Here is an 18,491-nt window from a genome sequence, read left to right on the forward strand (position 1 = left end):
AATAGAGCTTTAATGGTACCTTGCCTACATTGACTTGTATAATAGGGTCCGGGTTGGGTGGTTTGTGGTAGCTCCCTCCAGAAAATGAGCCTTCCACATGGGACAAGGGAATTCCAAATACTCGACCTCAACACAGGAAGAACAGTGAGAGAATTAATCCACCATATACGGTTTATAACCAAGTTATTCCCTCTCCAGTTAAATTTAGATCAACCTCGTTCCCAAGGCCTTTCCCCCTGGGAACGAGGTTGAGTTTTAGATCACTCAAGGTTTCTGACGTAACAGGAGGATCAAAAAATAGCCAATCATCTGACGTGGATTTTGCTGACGTAGACAGCTCACGCGGGTCTACACGGATTTTCACCCTGCACGAAACGTTCACACAAAGCGCCTCTGTTAATCATCTCTTTTACCCTTCAGATCACTTATGTGACGTAAAAAGCACCGCTTCGAATTTTTTTGGTTGTACTGACGTCACGCCCTGTTTAAAACGCTTATTAGTGATTTTCCATTGTGGCTGCAAATTCTTCGCACGGTCAATTTTCTTACGAAAACGTTGGCCTGCAGTGGCTGAGAGCAAAAATATGTTTACCATATAAGTCTATAAAAATTATGATAATGTACTAAGAGCGCTTTGATTGGCTAACCATCCCTTAGCTTTAGTTTGAAAAACTACGAGAAATCCTGCAATGGCATCCACTACATATGTGTCGACTATTTGTCACTGCACATCAGTTAAGTTTATAACTATTTTCAGGTGATTTTTCCAATTTGAAAAGAATTCTTCTGTGGTATCAGCGTGCGTGGAATTCGCTTTTAATTCATTCTTGTATTTTTGTGTTTCTACGTTCAACTAAGATCATTATGGTGTATTGCATTGCGCATCCCTGCTGCGCAAGATTTCCACGTCAATAGCATTATTTTAGCGCACGCACATGTACAGGCGCGTATATAACATGCATAAAAATGAGTGAATCAAGTGCTGAAAGCTCACATTAGTTTGTCAATCGGCCGTCCTTTGCATCACTTCGACATCCGTCGTCCATATCCACATTGGATGCAAACAAAATGGTAGGTGATCTTAATATGCCTTCTAGAGAGAGATAAATTTCAAAATTTTAAGCAGTTAAGCTTGACTTTACTTGTATTTTTAATCGATCGCGTAATTTACGTTTTTTGTATGGAAAACTGCGTGGAAAGAGAGATTGAAAGTACGTCCTGGGCGATTTCCAAAACGCTGTAAACAGAGGGTAGCTTCCTCTGAATCAAAGGTGGACATTGAAATCAGAAACTGAATATTATTCAACGTCAGCAAGTGTCTGGATTGTCTTATACACTGATTTTTATAAGAATATTGTTTTTCCAGCCCAGCCTGAATACTCTTATTTCTGCCTATTTTGTGAATATTCTTAGATACAAATACAAAGTGGAACGCGCCGGCACAACGCTAGATTATCTGTCCTATCATAACACATGGCTTTGATGGCGTTGAAGTACTTTTGGAGCCAGACTGTAGGCGATAATACTTGATATGACACAACGTCTTGCAGAAATATTATTAGCATCGAATCGAACATACAGCTAACGTTGTTTTATTGGCTAGTTTTGCCTTTTAGAGAAAGGATGAATTTCATACGGTTTAGTTAAAACACATTTAATTGTATTCAGTTGACTTTTCAAATTCTCAACACACAAAATGATATTCTTTTCAAAAGCTCAGCCTCGGGAGTTTAAAATCCTAAAATTCCGCAAATTACAACCTCGATATTCTTAAAAAATATATTCTCACGAAAAAGAGTGCTTCTCATATTTTCATATTTATATTTTTATGTTTTAATACACACATTAGGCATTAAATATGCATCGTGGGAAGCTATGGGATATTTTTGCAATATTTGAACTGATATAAATCGAATTTGCTACTGATTATTATTTTACTATGATTAAAATCACACGTAAATCTCGACAACTGAATCGTTTTCTTTGTCCGCAGAAATGGCCAAAATACTACACTGAAATTATAATATATTTATCTATTCTGTGACAGCTCCCCATATTTTTATTAATGGAAGATTATCATCAATAACCAAGCTGTCTTCAGGCAAAATAGTTACTTCTTAATCGAAGTAACATTGGAGATAGCAGAATCAATTATCACGCGAAAGAACTGCAACTGAGAGAGACTAATCTAATTGTTGAATAAAGGCTGGTTTCCATATGATCGCAGACGATCGGGGACGATCGTGGATAGCAAATCGCAGATCGCAGACGATCACAAAGAGAGTTGTGTCCATATATTCGGAGACGATCGGAAACGATCGCAGAGCCGACTGTTGCATACATTTCGGGCAGTGTCAAAATTACACGCGCGTTGTGCTGGCGGGAAAAGCGCAGCAAACAATACGGCGGACGTCGAGGAGGAAATTTTGCTGCAAGCAAATTTATTTCTTCTTTTAGTCAACCTATTTTAAAATTCCCTTAGCACTGCATCTCGCCTCAATCCAGAACGTAGCGTTTTCAATCGCGTCAGATAACGACCATACGCAGTTCTTATGTTGCGAAATTTGACCTCCGCCTCAGCGGCCGGTAAACTAAACTTCTCCCCGATTTTTTCCCAGCAGTTAGCCCTTTTGTTTTTGTCTTTGAAATCGTTACTGTTACGGTGGTAAACGCACTCATATCGCGCAACTTCCTCCATAAATTTCTCGTTACTAACGTTACCCTGTTCAACGCCAGCCAGACGTTCGCAGAAGTGTGTTTCCATATGATCGCAGACGATTGGAGACGATCGCAGAACTTTTTGTGATCTGCGATCCGCGATCCGCGATCGTCTGCGATCATATGGAAACCAGCCTTAAATTTGTGACTATTCAAAGCGACAAAAATTACCTTCGAATTTTTTGTCCGTTAGCCATCTAAACCGTTACGTTTTCCGGATTTGTTTATATAAATACAAAATAGAGGGATTATATAAATACAAAATAGAGGAATAGATCTTTTTACCTGTAAAAAGAAGTATCGAGAAACCGTGATGGTAGGCTTAGTATTTAAGTCAGAAGTACCCCTTCGATAGCCATTTTAGTCACCCCAAATGGGCCTTCTCGATATTTTCCAAAGTAAATAGAATTGAAACTTTTTTTTAAGATCCATTTCGTAATTAGGACTCTAATAAAAGGCTGTATGGCAAATTTCAGCAAACTCGGTGAAGTATATGGTGGCGGGACTTTTTGACTCTTAAATGACTAAAACATTCTGCCTCACAAAGAAGCCAATAGATGTATTTACCGTTTTCGAATTATCTATAGTCTTTATTTACGATGATTCGTTCCGTTCAGGGCTACAGCTTAGTTCACATGCCGTTCATCTTGTATCAGAACGTCCACAAGACTCGTACCAGCCAAGTGCCACAGAGCTTAAGACATTCTAGAATATATTTTCTTTTACCAAATCCTCAAAACTATTGTTCTAACTAGTCTATAGAAACAGGTAAGAAAAATTAATTATCAGAACTCGCGAGTAAAAAGAGTAATGCAGCGGTTTTGTATCTTTAGAGAGATGTTCCAAGCCGTTACCAGCTGTGTATTGTACTCGCAATGACCGTGGCTATTTTGAAAATTTATTCAGGTAATTATACAATCATTGTCTTGTTAAAGTTATTTATATTATAATATATAACCATCGATTGACTCCAATTTCGGTGTGAATAATATACATGAAAAAATTACTCGATTCTGATTGCCATACTAATATATCTCAAATTGAAAAGTACAGTTAGTGGAAATACTGTTAACTGGCAAATGAGCGATGTGTTACGTCACGATCGATCAGTTTAACAAATTCAGTTTTCACGTATGTGCAAAATATATTACAGTTTTCTAAGACACAGGAATACACAACATTGGAGGAAGATTAAGACACGAGGCGAATAGAGAAGTTGCCTTTTGCCTCTGTGCTACCTTCTAACTAAAAATTTCTGTATACAAACTACGTTGCTTTCTTTCTATTTTTAAAGATTTTACTTTCACACGTAATTTTTGTGCGGAAAAACCTCCTGGATACCGCATCATAAAGACAAATCTATCAAATGGAAGCTCTCAGATCAACAAGGAAGATTCCAAGCCTTGCTTAAAAGACGCCTTCAAAGACATCTTGCTTGTTATTGTCTACAATTATCCATTGTACGACAGTATACCTCATCTAGTTGCTCTGTATAAACCTGCCTTCCCTAACCTGTTATTCTGCGGTCCGCCCGACAATGCAGCACCCCCAGACATTCTCACGGTGGAAATCATTCGCGGTTACCTGGGGTACTACGATGCTTTGGAGGTCGATCGGACGTTCTGTACATTCCCCAAAAGTATGCCACAGCATTTTCAATTCTTTCAAATATGTTTTACAGGCAAAAAGTTTTCCTGGAAATTGCCGTACCGACTATAAATCGGTTAGTGGAACGAAACGACAACATCGGTCGCCTCCTTGGTCGTTATATTCGTTATGATCGAGAAGACCCTGGAGGAACTGATAGCAGATTTTTCTGGCATCTTTACTTTACGAACGATATGTACTTGTTTACTCATTCTTTTAAACTTCATGGAAAAGATGAACTCGACAACAAATTAAACGTGGTTATGTTTAAGCTCTTTTTGATAGAGCAAGTGAAAGAACTCATGAACTGTAATCGTGATGCTTAATGCAATAGTTTTGTCTTTAGATAGTCTGGCATCACTGACATTGCTGTTTCATTGCGGTATAGCAGCATATATTCCTTACGTATGGGACACAAATTTTACCGAAGTACAGCGTTATATGTCTTATATCCGTGGTAGCGGTTGTATGTGTAAAGCTGTAAGAGTTAGAGTAGCTTCCTATAGTATGTGCAGTAGTTGTAATTCGTGGAGTAGCTTTAGTATATGCATGTGGTTGCTGTAGTATCCGTAATTATTGTAGAAACTGTAGTAAGTGCAGCAGCTATAGAATAGTATATCGATGTAGTAGCTGTCGTATATGGATGTAGTAGCTGTACTATATCGATGTAGAAGCTGTAGATATGGATGTAGTAGCTGTAGATATGGATGTAGTAGCTGTAGTGCATGGATGTAGTAGCTGTAGTATATGGATGTAGTAGCTGTAGTATATGGATGTAGTAGCTGCAGTATATGGATGTAGTAGCTGTAGTATATGGATGTAGTAGCTGTAGTATATGGATGTAGTAGCTGCAGTATATGGATGTAGTAGCTGTAGATATGGATGTAGTAGCTGTAGTGCATGGATGTAGTAGCTGTAGTATATGGATGTAGTAGCTGTAGTATATGGATGTAGTAGCTGCAGTATATGGATGTAGTAGCTGTAGTATATGGATGTAGTAGCTGTAGTATATGGATGTAGTAGCTGTAGTATATGGATGTAGTAGCTGTACTATATGGATGTAGTAGCTGTGGTATATGGATGTAGTAGCTGTAGTATATGGATGTAGTAGCTGTAGTATATGGATGCAGTAGCTGTAGTATATGGATGTAGTAGCTGTAGTATATGGATGTAGTAGCTGTGGTATATGGATGTAGTAGCTGTAGTATATGGATGTAGTCGCTGCAGTATGATGACGTCATATTAAAGTTTTGGAAGTTTTCGGATTTTGATGGGGAAAAGATCTGGGAATCCAAGGAATCCAGCCACTTGTATTCGCAGAGCGTTAAGGAAACCGGAGGCCTAAAATGGCAGTGGTGGAATTCAACTTACGGTTTGAAGAACTGCGAAAGAGCTTGCGAAGATGTGGCCAACATGACTTTGGAGAAGGAAAATGTCAACGGAGTCCAGCTTTTGAATGCTCTTTTAAAGAACAGTAAGGGAACTTTGAGATGCTTCCGAGGTCGATCGGACTTTCTGTACATTCCCCAAAAGCATGCCACAACATTCTCCATTCTTTCAAACATGTTTTACAGGCGAAAGGTTTTCCTGGAAATTGCCGTACCGACTATAAATCGGTTAGGTGAACGAAACGAGAACATCGGTCGCCTTCCTGGCCTTTACATTTGTTATCATCAGCTAGGCTCTCGAGGAACTGATAGCAGATTTTTGTGGCATCTTTACTTCACGAAAGATAAGTTCTTTTATATTCATCCTTTTAAACTTCATGGAACAGAAGATCTCGATAACAAGTTAAACTTGGTTATGTTTAAGTTTTTTCTCATAGAGAAAGTCAAAGAACTCACGAACTGTGCCCGTGATACTTGACACAATTCTTTTGTCTTTAGCTAGGTAGCCTGGCAATACTGATATCATTGCCCGCTACATTGCGGCAGAGCATGCGCAGTATATGTTCCTTTGAGTAGTTGTTAGTTGCCTGCAGAAGACGGCTGAGAAATGTACCCAGATTTATAACGCACGTGCAAGGCCATTGTCCTTCTCAATAAAGCATTTGTTTAATGACGTTTTCATTTCCGTCGTGGTTTGTTAAAGTACCCAATTGTTTCGCTTGTACCCAAGTGGCACCTCATATAAGAGGTCCGAGTTATACTTACCGTGATTAAGTATAGGGGTAGGCAAACAGGAGATTAATAGACTGAGAGGAGCTATAACAAAATTCTACTTGCATAGGTGGGAGGCTTATTAAAGACGGGGAATGGGGGAGATCTCAATAGAGCTTTAATGGTACCTTGCCTATATTGACCTGTATAATAGGGTCCGGGTTGGGTGGTTTGTGGTAGTTCCCTCCAGAAAATGAGCCTTCCACTTAGGACAAGGGAATTCCAAATACTCGACCTCAACACAGGAAGAACAGTGAGAGAATTAATCCACCATATACGGTTTATAACCAAGTTATTCCCTCTCCAGTTAAATTTAGATCAACCTCGTTCCCAAGGCCTTTCCCCCTGGGAACGAGGTTGAGTTGTAGATCACTCTAAGTTTCTGACGTAAGAGGAGGATCTAAAAATAGCCAATCATCTGACGTGGATTTTGCTGACGTAGACAGCCCACGCGGGTCTACACGAATTTTCACCCTGCACGAAACGTCCACGGAACGCGCCTCTGTTAATCAACTCTTTTACCCTTCATATCTCTTATTCGACGTAAAAAGCAACGCTTCGAATTTTGTGGTTGTACTGACGTCACGCCCTGTTTAAAACGCTTAATTATTAGTCATTTTCCATCATGGCTGCAAATTCTTGGCACGGTCAATTTTCTTACAAAAACGCTGGCGTGCAGTGGCTGAGAGCACTAATAAGTTAACCATATAAGTCTATAAAAATTATGATAATGTACTGAGAGCGCTTTGATTGGTTAATCATCCCTTAGCTTTAGTTTGAAAAACAACAAGAAGATCTGTTAGATCTTATAACCGCGCTTTTAAAATTTAACTGTTTGCTTAGCACTACCGTCGGAACGCAGTGCACATTCCAAAGCAGTCATTGATGATTCTTTTCTTACTGTAGACATCACATCACCTGATCAACACAAACTGTATTATTGCATCATCAGTGGTAGCCGTTGACAAATCTCCGATGACGTAATGGTCTTAATCTAAAACTTTCTTCGGGATATGTATGGGCATGAACGATATGAACTACATGATAATAACACTATTAACAACAGCTTTCTTTCTTAAAAGTCATGATTAAATTTAATTAGTGTTTTCCACGAGTAAAGGGCTAGTAAAGTAGTCACACAAGTCATATAGTTTAATAATAAAACTCTATCCCGACCGATGTATCGATTTTAGTCACTCCAGTGACCACAGATTGAAAACGTGACAGAAAATTGGCGTTACTTTCGATTCTCACCAAATTTGGGCAGTGGGATGATCTCATCATTAGCCAATTACAGGCCATTTTTCAGCTCTTTTCGTCATATCTCCCCCTCGGGAGAATTTTGTCAAGTTAGCTAATTTAGTATGCAAGCCACCGTAATGGATCTATAGGAACAACCAGCCATGGTATTGTAGCACTTACACCGGCTCTTGTTTCCATTTGGTACTTGATGACAGAATTTTCTTCCATCTTTCTTAGCAGAACCACGACCACACGAACAGTGCTCTGGCAGGTGTTCCTTTAGTACAGTGTTGCTAGATGTACTTGTGGAACTTACATCGGACAGAAATGGAAAGTAAGAGCTTGAAAACCAGCGATTCTCGGGCGATTAAGATAAACTTTGGAACCGTGGGAGAAAGCGAATGGGAAGAAGAGTTATCGATGGCTGTCATGAGGCAATTTTGACGAGATTAGACCATTTTTGTGAAATTTACGGAGCTTTGAGTGCCGGCCGTCGGGCCAGTGGGTTGCCCGCCTTTCGTTTCTCTTTAGGGGAAGCAAACCGCCAGAAAGTAAAACTCGCCTAAATGGCTCTAAACCACCTCCAGGAACCCAGAGACATCAAAATAACGCAATGCAAACACAAGGTAAGCCCTTTTATTCAAATTATTGTCTACACGTAGCATTTAGAGTAATTTTCGAAGCATTCTCATACATTGTCTTATAAACGGCTAAAATTGTAACGTAACCGCCAACAGGATAATGTCACGTATTAATCGTATTTAACGTCTGGGCCGCCTGTGGCGGAATTCGCTTTTAAGTCATTCTTGTATTTTTGCGTTTCTACGTTCAAGTAAGATCATTATAGTGTATTGCATTGCGCATCCCTGCTGCGCAAGATTTCCACGTCAATAGCATTATTTTAGTGCACGCACAGTCGCGTGTATAACATGCATAAAAATGAGTGAATCACGTGCTGAAAGCTCACATTGGTTTGTCAATCAGTCATCCTTTGCATCACTTCGACATCCGTCGTCCATATCCACATTGGATGCAAACAAAATGGTAGGTGATCTTAATATGCCTTCTAGAGAGAGATAAATTTCAAAATTTTAAGCAGTTAAGCTTGACTTTACTTGTATTTTTAATCGATCGCGTAGTTTACGTTTTTTGTATGGAAAACCGCGTGGAAAGAGAGATCCAAAACGCTGTAAACAGAGGGTAGCTTCCTCTGAATCAAAGGTGGACATTGAAATCAGAAATTGAATATTATTCAACGTCAGCAAGTGTCTGGATTGTCTTATACACTGATTTTTATAAGAATATTGTTTTTCCAGCTCAGCCTGAATATTCTTATTTCTGCCTATTTTAGGCTAAAAATACTCTTGTGAATATTCTTAGATATAAATACAAAGTGGACTGCGTCGGCACAACGCTAGATTATCTGTCCTATCATAACACATGGCTTTGATGGCGTTGAAGTACTTTTGGAGCCAGACTGTAGGTTATAATACTTGATATGACACATAACGTCTTGCAGAAACATTATTAGCATCGAATCGAACATACAGCTAACGCTGTTTTATTGGCTAGTTTTGCCTTTTAGAGAAAGGATGAATTTCATACGGTTTAGTTAAACACATTTAATTGTATTCAGTTGACTTTTCAAATTCTCAACACACAAAATGATATTCTTTTCAAAAGCTCAGCCTCGGGGGTTTAAAATCTTAAAATTCCGCAAATTTCAACCTCGATATTCTTAAAAAATATATTCTCATGAAAAAGAATGCATCTCATATTTTTATATTTTATATTTTTATGTTTTAATACACATTTTAGTCATTACATATGCATCGTGGGAAGCTATGGAATATTGTTACAATATTTGAACTGATATAAATCGAATTTGCTATTGATTATTATTTTACTATGATTAAAATCGCACGTAAATCTCGACAACTGAATCGTTTTCTTTGTCCGCAGAAATGGCTAAAATACTACACTGAAATTATAATATTTTTATCTATTCTGTGACAGCTCCCCATATTTTTATTAATGGAAGATTATCATCAATAAACAAGCTGTCGTCAGGCTAAATAGTTACTTCTTAATCGAAGTAACATTGGAGATAGCAGAATCAATTATCACGCGAAAGAACTGCAACTGAGAGAGACTAATCTAATTGTTGAATAAAGGCTGGTTTCCATATGATCGCAGACGATCGCGGACGATCGTGGATAGCAAATCGCAGATCGCAGACGATCGCAAAGAGAGTTGTTTCCATATATTCGGAGACGATCGCAAACGATCGCAGAGCCGACTGTTGCATACATTTCGGGCAGTGTCAAAATTACACGCGCGTTGTGCTGGCAGGAAAAACGCAGCAAACAATACGGCGGACGTCGAGGAGGAAATTTTGCTGCAAGCAAATTTATTTCTTCTTTTAGTCAACCTATTTTAAAATTCCCTTAGCACTGCATCTCGCCCCAATCCAGAACGTAGCGTTTTCAATCGCGTCAGATAACGACCATACGCAGTTCTTATGTTGCGAAATTTGATCTCCGCCTCAGCGGCCGATAAACTAAACTTCTCCCCGATTTTTTCCCAGCAGTTAGCCCTTTTGTTTTTGTCTTTGAAATCGTTACTGTTACGGTGGTAAACGCACTCATATCGCGCAACTTCCTCCATAAATTTCTCGTTACTAACGTTACCCTGTTCAACGCCAGCCATGTTTACAACAAATAAGTGGTTGCCTTGTTGTTAAGAAACGTTGAATCATGGGTCGGAATTCAAAATATTATGGGATACGATTCGATCGCAGATTGCAGAACTTTGGTTTCCATATGATCGCACGATCGCAATTGATCGCAGACGATCGCAGACGATCGCAGAAGATAAAACATGGTTCTATCTTCTGCGATCGCCTGTGATCGTCTACGATCACGATCGCAGGATCGCAGATGATCGCAGACGATCGCAGAACTTTTTGTGATCTGCGATCCGCGATCCGCGATCGTCTGCGATCATATGGGAACCAGCCTTAAATTTGTGACTATTCGAAGCGACAAAAATTACCTTCGAATTTTTTGTCCGTTAGCCATCTAAACCGTTGCGTTTTCCGGATTTGTTTATATAAATACAAAATGAGGGATTATATAAATACAAAAAAAGAAGAATAGATCTTTTTACCTGTAAAAAGAAACATCGAGAAACTGTGATGGTAGGCTTAGTATTTACGTCAGAAGTACCCCTTCGATACCAATTTTAGTCACCCCAAATGGGCCTTCTCGATATTTTCTAAAGTAAATAGAATTGAAACTTTTTTTAACATCCATTTCGTAGCTAGGACTCTAATAAAAGGCTGTATGGCAAATTTCAGCAAACTCGGTGAAGTATATGGTGGCGGGACTTTTTGACTCTTAAATGCCTAAAACATTCTGCCTCACAAAGTAGCCAATAGATGTATTTACCGTTTTCGAATTATCTATAGTCTTCATTTATGATGGTTCGTTCCGTTCAGCGCTACAGCTTAGTTCACATGCCGTTCATCTTATATCAGAACGTCCACAAGATTCCTACCAGCCAAGTGCCACACAGCAAAAGACATTCTAGAATATACTTTCTCTGACCAAATTCTCAAAACTATTATGGTAAGTAATCTATAGAAATAGGTTAGGACAATTAATTATCAGAGCTCGTGGGTAAACAGAGTAATGCAGCGTTTTTGTATCTTTAGAGAAAAGTTCCAAGCCGTTATCAGCTGTTTTTTGCACTCACGGTGGCCGTGGTTATTTGGATAATTTATTCAGGTAATTATACAATCCTTGTCTTATTTTAGTTATCTGTTTTAACATTAAACCATTTATTGACTTCAACTTCTGTGCCAATAGGTAAATACCTCAAAACGAAAAGTAAAGTTGGTGAAAAAATTTTCATCAAAAGATATTTATTTTTCCTGATGTGTGAAACTACTGTTAAGTTGAAGGAATCCGAAAATATATCCTAATTTTGTAACGAAGGACGTAAAAATAAGCCAAAATACATAAGAATGCAGAACACTGCGGGAATATTAAGTCCCCGCACACTCTAGGCCGAAAGAATATGAAAACGGAGGTTTCACTATGAAAACGCATCAAACGTTTTCCATCCACATTACTGTGATAATAGGTTTTTGGCCTGGGAAAGCACTTCTGTTAAAACCTGAGGAAACTCTCTGGTTGCGGGGATCAGTACCGGATCTGTTACAGGGAATCATCCTCAGAGACATCGACAGTACTCAGAACTTAGGTCCAACGATATCGTTTTACTCCACGAATGTCACCAAAAACATAACCATTCACACTCCTATTTTCATCGCTACTAGTTATACAAAAAAAATTGTCAAGAGTTTACGTTTATTAAGATTGGCTATATATTCATCAGCCATGCAAGAATATTAATTGGAAGATAAAAACAAGGAGAAGATTACGCTATAACTGGATCTATCCTCGCCTGGTGATTTACCTCTAATAAATGCGCATAAATATCTTCACACTCCTTAAGATAGAAGTATAGAATTATAAAACTATAAAAGTATAGAAGTATAGAAGTATAGAGCTCTCTATATAATATTTCAATTCTCTCTAGTATTTCTTCTTCTTTTGTCACAGACTTACCGTCCAGATGCTTCAACTCCTTTACTGTTTTATTGTAATTTCGTTTCTCTAGGTTGAAGAAATATTTAGTCGGTTTTTCACCCTGCTCAATCCATCTTGTTTTAGAACGAACAATTAAGAGTAAATGTCAGTAAAAATCAAAGAAAATTCTAAAAATGTGGCCACGGTCGAAAAATCGATTTTGCTCATACTTTGCCAGTTTGAAGGCCTAGGTAAGTAACTGGAGGAAATCAAGTTAGTTTTTTGAAATATCCAATATAACGGCAGAAATTCACGAAAAACGGTTATCACACCGAAAGCTCAAATTTCACTTCGCGATAATCCGAAATTTTACACTTTTCAGCTTCTTGCTACACAGTCGTTTACATCGCTGTGAAACGTTCTCAATTTTAAATGTATACATTGATTCTTCCTTAATCAAGAGATAGTGATTGTTTTTATTTCTTGTGTTTTTTGGCCGAACTGAGCCCCGATTAAGTAGACATACTTTTCTAATTAAAACAAACCTCAAAAGCTATGCAAATTCAGTGAGGAAAAACGCTGACCGGTAGTGCTTCAAATCGTCTGATATTCTAGCAAAAGACAGTTCAGCCAATGAATTGTAGGCCTAAAGTTTCATTTTTGTGGGATCTACTAACAATTTTGCATGAACGCCGATCAAAAATCGAGAAAATTGCAATTCAGCCCCTTTGAAATTTGCGATGTAACGCAATACGCTAAAATAGGTAAGACCATTTTTGTTGGCTTGAGACAGGACAATCAAAGCCTGTTAATGTCTTTTACATTTGAAAAGCTTTAAAAGTAGTATTTAACTTACAAAAAAAATCGCCGACAAGAGTTTAAAAAAAAGCGAAAAAGAAATACCAAACTTTTAAATCGCACTCTCCATCTTCTCGCTGCCCAGTGTCACGCTCGAGCGATTTTTCAAGGGAAACAAATTTGAAACCATTTTTTCACGGTTCAAAATGAGTCAAATTTTAATAGCAAGATCTTTGCGAAATCATGCATTAATAAGAGAAGATTGCCCAGTTAACCCGCCGAACGAAGTAAAAAAGGTCCCAATAGTATATACATATTGGAACGATGTTAGGGATTACAAGCTTTATGCCGTCGCCAACCAGTAGGAGGCTATCTATTCCCACGAAAAGTTAATGTTGTATCGATAACCAAGCAAACAACGCACTTATCAAAGAAGAATCGAAGTAAGCTGGATGAGTTAAAGACGCCCCGCGCGAGTTCGTTCTTCAATACGGTGGAATTTGTGCCGGCACGCAGTTACGGTCATACCGCTCATACAGTGTAACAAGGATATCAAAAGCCACTAAAAGTCCTTCAGATTTTATCGCATTGAGACATACGTGAAGAATATTTTTGGCGAATGTGTGCGTTTCGAGAAACCGAGAAACTTCTTGGAATCGACAATCTCATTGATTAGGTCAGGAGCCCATGACCGGCTCCTGATTAGGTACAGGTCCAGAAGTTGATTCATGTTACTCAAGGATCTGTGGAAATTACACACACGGCAAATGGAAATTTATTCAAGTCCGTGAATTTACTAGAAGATTCAGAACAGTTCTTCCCTGTGGGCTCAGGCGCGCCAGTGACGACTGAAGTCTTTGATGAACAGAGAACCAGAAACTCTCCTCAATGATAACAACACATATTCCTCCTTGACTTGCACCTGCTGGCTTGTACTTTAAAATCAGTCTGACCTGATAAAAAGCAACACGCCAGTCCTTGTGCTAAAAGTTTTCATCATTGAAGGAAGTCGAGGTAAGCAAATACTTTAGGAATGATAAATAAATAATTTCCGTAGTTTTAACGGTCACACCCTCAATGACTATCCAGAAGCAAGGTAGTCCTCTTCTGGCCCTCTCCTTGTCACGCAACGTCGAGAGGGAGGGTCCCTCTCTCTCGGCTCTCTCCCGACGTTTCGTGACAGAGAAAGGGCCAGAACTGGACTAGAAGCAAGGGAAAAAAAATTGACGCGCGCAAGAATGTCACCAATGTTGCACACACGCAATTTGCTTAATTACGTTTGGCCACCTTGTTGCAACATCAAACATCTTACAGGATACTTGTGTTTTCGAATTATTTCTTGTTAATTTATTTGAACTGAAAAGCTTGTTAAACCAGGGTCGAAGAAAGGCTCGTCAACTGAATGAGGCAGTAGTTGGTGGTATAAAACGATCCATAAGACTACATGATAAAGCATGATAAAGAGTAGGTAGCACTAATTTTTTCAGAAGTGTAAACCACAACGTAGGTTAAAGATATGCCGACATGCCATTGGCTACAAAAATGCTTCATGCTTCAGTGCTAAATAGCAATGAAAACCAACCGTGGCGTCACAAATTTGGTTTGTAAACAAGGCAATTTTTATCAGGAGTTTTCTCTCATCCCCACCCCATCGTTATCAATGCAATTCAACTCTTTTCTCTTCCTTTCTCGCCCTGCAAGTTGATCATGAAACTGATACTGACGTCTCTTTTTCCACCCCGATCAATGAGCTGAATGCAAAGGTAGGCTTTTTGTACTGGACGAAGCTTCAGAGGAAAGCAAACTTATAGCTGAATATCGCATAATTTGAAAAAGCGATTGAAGGTTGAGTTCTGGAGAAAGCTCCATCATCTTCTAAAGATTTGACGCATCTTCCAAGTCCGTCACGTACTCGCTGCATAGTAGCACCGTGGATTGCAGTGTAAAGCTCTAGTACGCGTTTTTATTTGAGAAAACTGAACAATGCGTTTTAGCCGTCCCGAATATCCTTGCTCCTGCAGATTTGAATTGCTTCTGGGAGGAGTTATCTAAACGCAAAGGGAATCTAAGAGCAATTGGTGGGGAAATACTTTGAACGCTTCAAACACTCCGTCACTTATCCCGAAGCTGCATAAATTACTTGACCTTCGCCACAGATTGTCATTTCCAAGATTGTAGCATCGGCCAAGTGTATCATGCGTGACACAAAACAGGGAGAGTTAGGGAGCGATTAAGTTTGGTTCTACTCGTGTTTTTTAGCTATTACAGGCAATTTCTAAGTTAAATATTATTTCTATAGCGTTTCAAACGTTAAAGACATTAATAGGCTTTGATTGTCCTGTCTCAAGCCAACAAAAGATTTTTACCTATTCTAGCGTGTTGCGTTACATTGCAAATTTCAAAGGGGCTGAATTGCAATTTTCTCGATTTTTGATCGGCGTTCATGCAAAATTGCTGGTAGATCCCACAAAAATGAATCTGTAAGCCTAAAATTCATCGACTGAACTGTCTTTTGCTAGAATATCAGACGATTTGAAGCACTACCGGTCAGCGTTTTTCCTCACTGAATTTGCATAGCTTTTGAGGTTTGTTTTAATTAGAAAAGTATGTCTACTTAATCGGGGCTCAGTTCGGCCAAAAAACACAAGAAATAAAAACAATCACTATCTCTTGATTAAGGAAGAATCAATGTATACATTTAAAATTGAGAACGTTTCACAGCGATGTAAACGACTGTGTAGCAAGAAGCTGAAAAGTGTAAAATTTCGGATTACCGCGAAGTGAGATCTAAGCTTTCGTGCGATAACCGTTTTTCGTGAATTTCTGCCGTTATGTTGGATATTTCAAAAAACTAACTTGATTTCCTTCAGTTACTTACCTAAGCCTTCAAACTGGCAAAGTATGAGCAAAATCGATTTTTCGACCGTGGCCACGATTTCTTTGATTTTTAGTGGCAATTACTTGTAAGCCCTTTCCCCTGTTTTCATAGATGAGGCAAAGTTCCTCCTTCAATTGGTTATGTCACCCTCTAGGTAATTTGCCCGAGAGCTGTCGACACCGCTCGCACTGGAAATGAGTTGGTCTAGATCGCTCAGTCTCTTTTGGAGATCTCTCTTTTTTCTACGAATTTTTTTGCCTTTTTATTTTTTTGCATAAGGGATTGTAAAACCTCTCAGCTCCATTTTAACTAGTTCCCATTTCAGCCTTTCATCTTCTGGTCCAGAATATTTTTCACTAATGGAAGAATAATTTTCTCTAAATAAAGTTACATAGCCGTCATCCAAATGCAAGAGAGAGTTGTTAAATTTCCATAATCCTAGGCCTCTTTTGTTGTTAGGGCTATTTAATTTGAGTTTTACTGTCTTTCTGTATACAAACTACGTTGCTTTCTTTGTCTTTTTTAAGATTTTACTTCTACGCTTAATTTTGGTGTGGAAAAATCTCCTGGACACCGCTTTATGAACACAAATCTTCCAATTGGAAGCTCTCAGCTCAACAAGCAAGATTCCAGGCCTTGTTTAAAAGACGCCTTCAAAGACATCTTGCTTGTTATTGTCTACAATTATCCATTGTACGACAGTATACCCCATCTGGTTGCTCTGTATAAACCTGCCTTCCCTAACCTGTTATTCTGCGGTCCACCCCACACTGCAGCGCCCCCAGACATTCTCAAGGTGGAAATCATTCGCGGTTACCTGGGGTACGAGTGCCTGGGTCGAGCAATAAGGCAGCATCCGGGATATAAGGGATGATGTCATATTAAAGTTTTGGAGTTTCCCGGATTTTGACCGGGAAAAGATCTGGGAATCCAGGGAATCCAGCCACTTGTATTCGCAGAGGGTTAAGCAAACCGCAGGCCTAAAATGGCAATGGTGGAATTCAACTTACGGTTTGAAGAACTGCAAAAGAGCTTGCGAAGATGTGGCCAACATGACTTTGGAGAAGGAAAATGTCAACGGAGTCCAGCTTTTGAATACTCTTTTAAAGAACAGCAAGGGGACTTTGAAATGCTTCCGACGTCGATCGGACGTTCTGTACATTCCCCAAAAGCATGCGACAACATTCTCCATTCTTTCAAACATGTTTTACAGGCAAAGGGTTTTCCTGGAAATTGCCGTACCGACTATAAATCGGTTAGTGCAACGAAACGAGAACATCGGTCGCCTTCCTGGCCTTTACATTCGTTATCATCGGCTAGGCTCTCGAGGAACTGATAGCAGATTTTTCTGGCATCTTGACTTCACCAAAGATAAGTTCTTTTATATTCATCCTTTTAAACTTCATGGAACAGAAGATCTCGATAACAAGTTAAACTTGGTTATGTTTAAGTTTTTTCTCATAGAGAAAGTCAAAGAACTCACGAACTGTGCCCGTGATGCTTGACAGAATACTTTTGTCTTTAGCTAGGTAGCCTGGCAATACTGATATCATTGCTCGCTACATTGCGGTAGAGCATGCGCAGTATATGTTCCTTTGAGTAGTTGTTACTTGTTTGCAGAAGATGGCTGAGAAATGCACCCAGATTTATAACGCACGTGCAAGGCCATTGTCACTTCTCAATAAAGCATTTGTTTAATGACGTTTTCATTTCCGTCGTGGTTTGTTAAAGTTGCCAACTGTTTGGCTTGTACTCAAGTGGCACCTCATTGAAGACGTCCGAGTTATACTTACGTTCATTAAGTTTAAAAACCCAGAATTCTCGAGTTAAGAGTTATAGAAGAGGCCAAAACAACTGCGAAGAAAAGACAATGGTTTCGGTCGGACAGGTCGGTTTTGACTGCCGCTCGTATTGCGGGCGCAGCCAACGCATGCAATGAGAGTGGTGATAAATGGTTTTTTTTCTGGAAAATGACACCGGCAGCAGACAATGAGACGGTCAAAACGATACGCTTGTTAAATTAAAACAACTCTTGTTTCCCTGAGGGGTAGGCAGACAGGGAATTAAAAGACTGAGAGGAGTTATAACAAAATTTTACTTGCATAGGTGGGAGGCTTATTAAAGACGGGGAATGGGGGAGATCTCAATAGAGCTTTAATGGTACCTTGGCTACATTGACCTGTATAATAGGGTCCGGGAGGGGTGGTTTGTGGTAGCTCCTTCCAGAAAATGAGCCTTGCACATAGGACAAGGGAATTCCAAATACTCGACCTCAACACAGAAAGAGCGGTGAGAGAATTAATCCACCATATACGGTTTATAACAAAGTTATTCCCTCTCCAGTTAAATTTAGATCAATCTCGTTCCCAAGGCCTTTCCCCCTGGGAACGAGGTTGAGTTTTAGATCACTCTAAGTTTCTGACGTAACAGGAGGATCTAAAAATAGCCAATCAT

The 18,491-nt window shown here is 39.2% G+C and overlaps 1 protein-coding gene and 1 pseudogene across 2 annotated transcripts; both read left to right on the top strand.

The window, feature by feature from the left end:
- Window positions 1-3: 3 nt before the first annotated feature.
- Window positions 4-6,427, top strand: LOC149105814 (uncharacterized). The gene is made up of 4 exons (XM_089272389.1): window positions 4-1,071; window positions 3,552-3,624; window positions 4,013-4,434; window positions 5,584-6,427. Exons 1-4 carry the CDS (start codon window positions 1,069-1,071, stop codon window positions 6,229-6,231), a joined length of 1,146 nt encoding a protein of 381 aa, XP_089128515.1. The 5' UTR covers window positions 4-1,068; the 3' UTR covers window positions 6,232-6,427.
- Window positions 6,428-7,309: 882 nt separating this feature from the next.
- Window positions 7,310-17,702, top strand: LOC149105815 (uncharacterized; annotated as a pseudogene). The gene is made up of 3 exons (XR_016201594.1): window positions 7,310-8,392; window positions 11,482-11,554; window positions 16,565-17,702. The product of XR_016201594.1 is annotated as an uncharacterized LOC149105815 (transcript).
- The last annotated feature ends 789 nt before the right edge of the window (window positions 17,703-18,491 follow it).

This window comes from Orbicella faveolata, unplaced genomic scaffold, assembly GCF_042242905.1.
Source record: "Orbicella faveolata isolate gen_17 unplaced genomic scaffold, um_ofav_v1 contig_34, whole genome shotgun sequence".
In the NCBI taxonomy this organism is placed as follows: Eukaryota; Metazoa; Cnidaria; class Anthozoa; order Scleractinia; family Merulinidae; genus Orbicella; species Orbicella faveolata.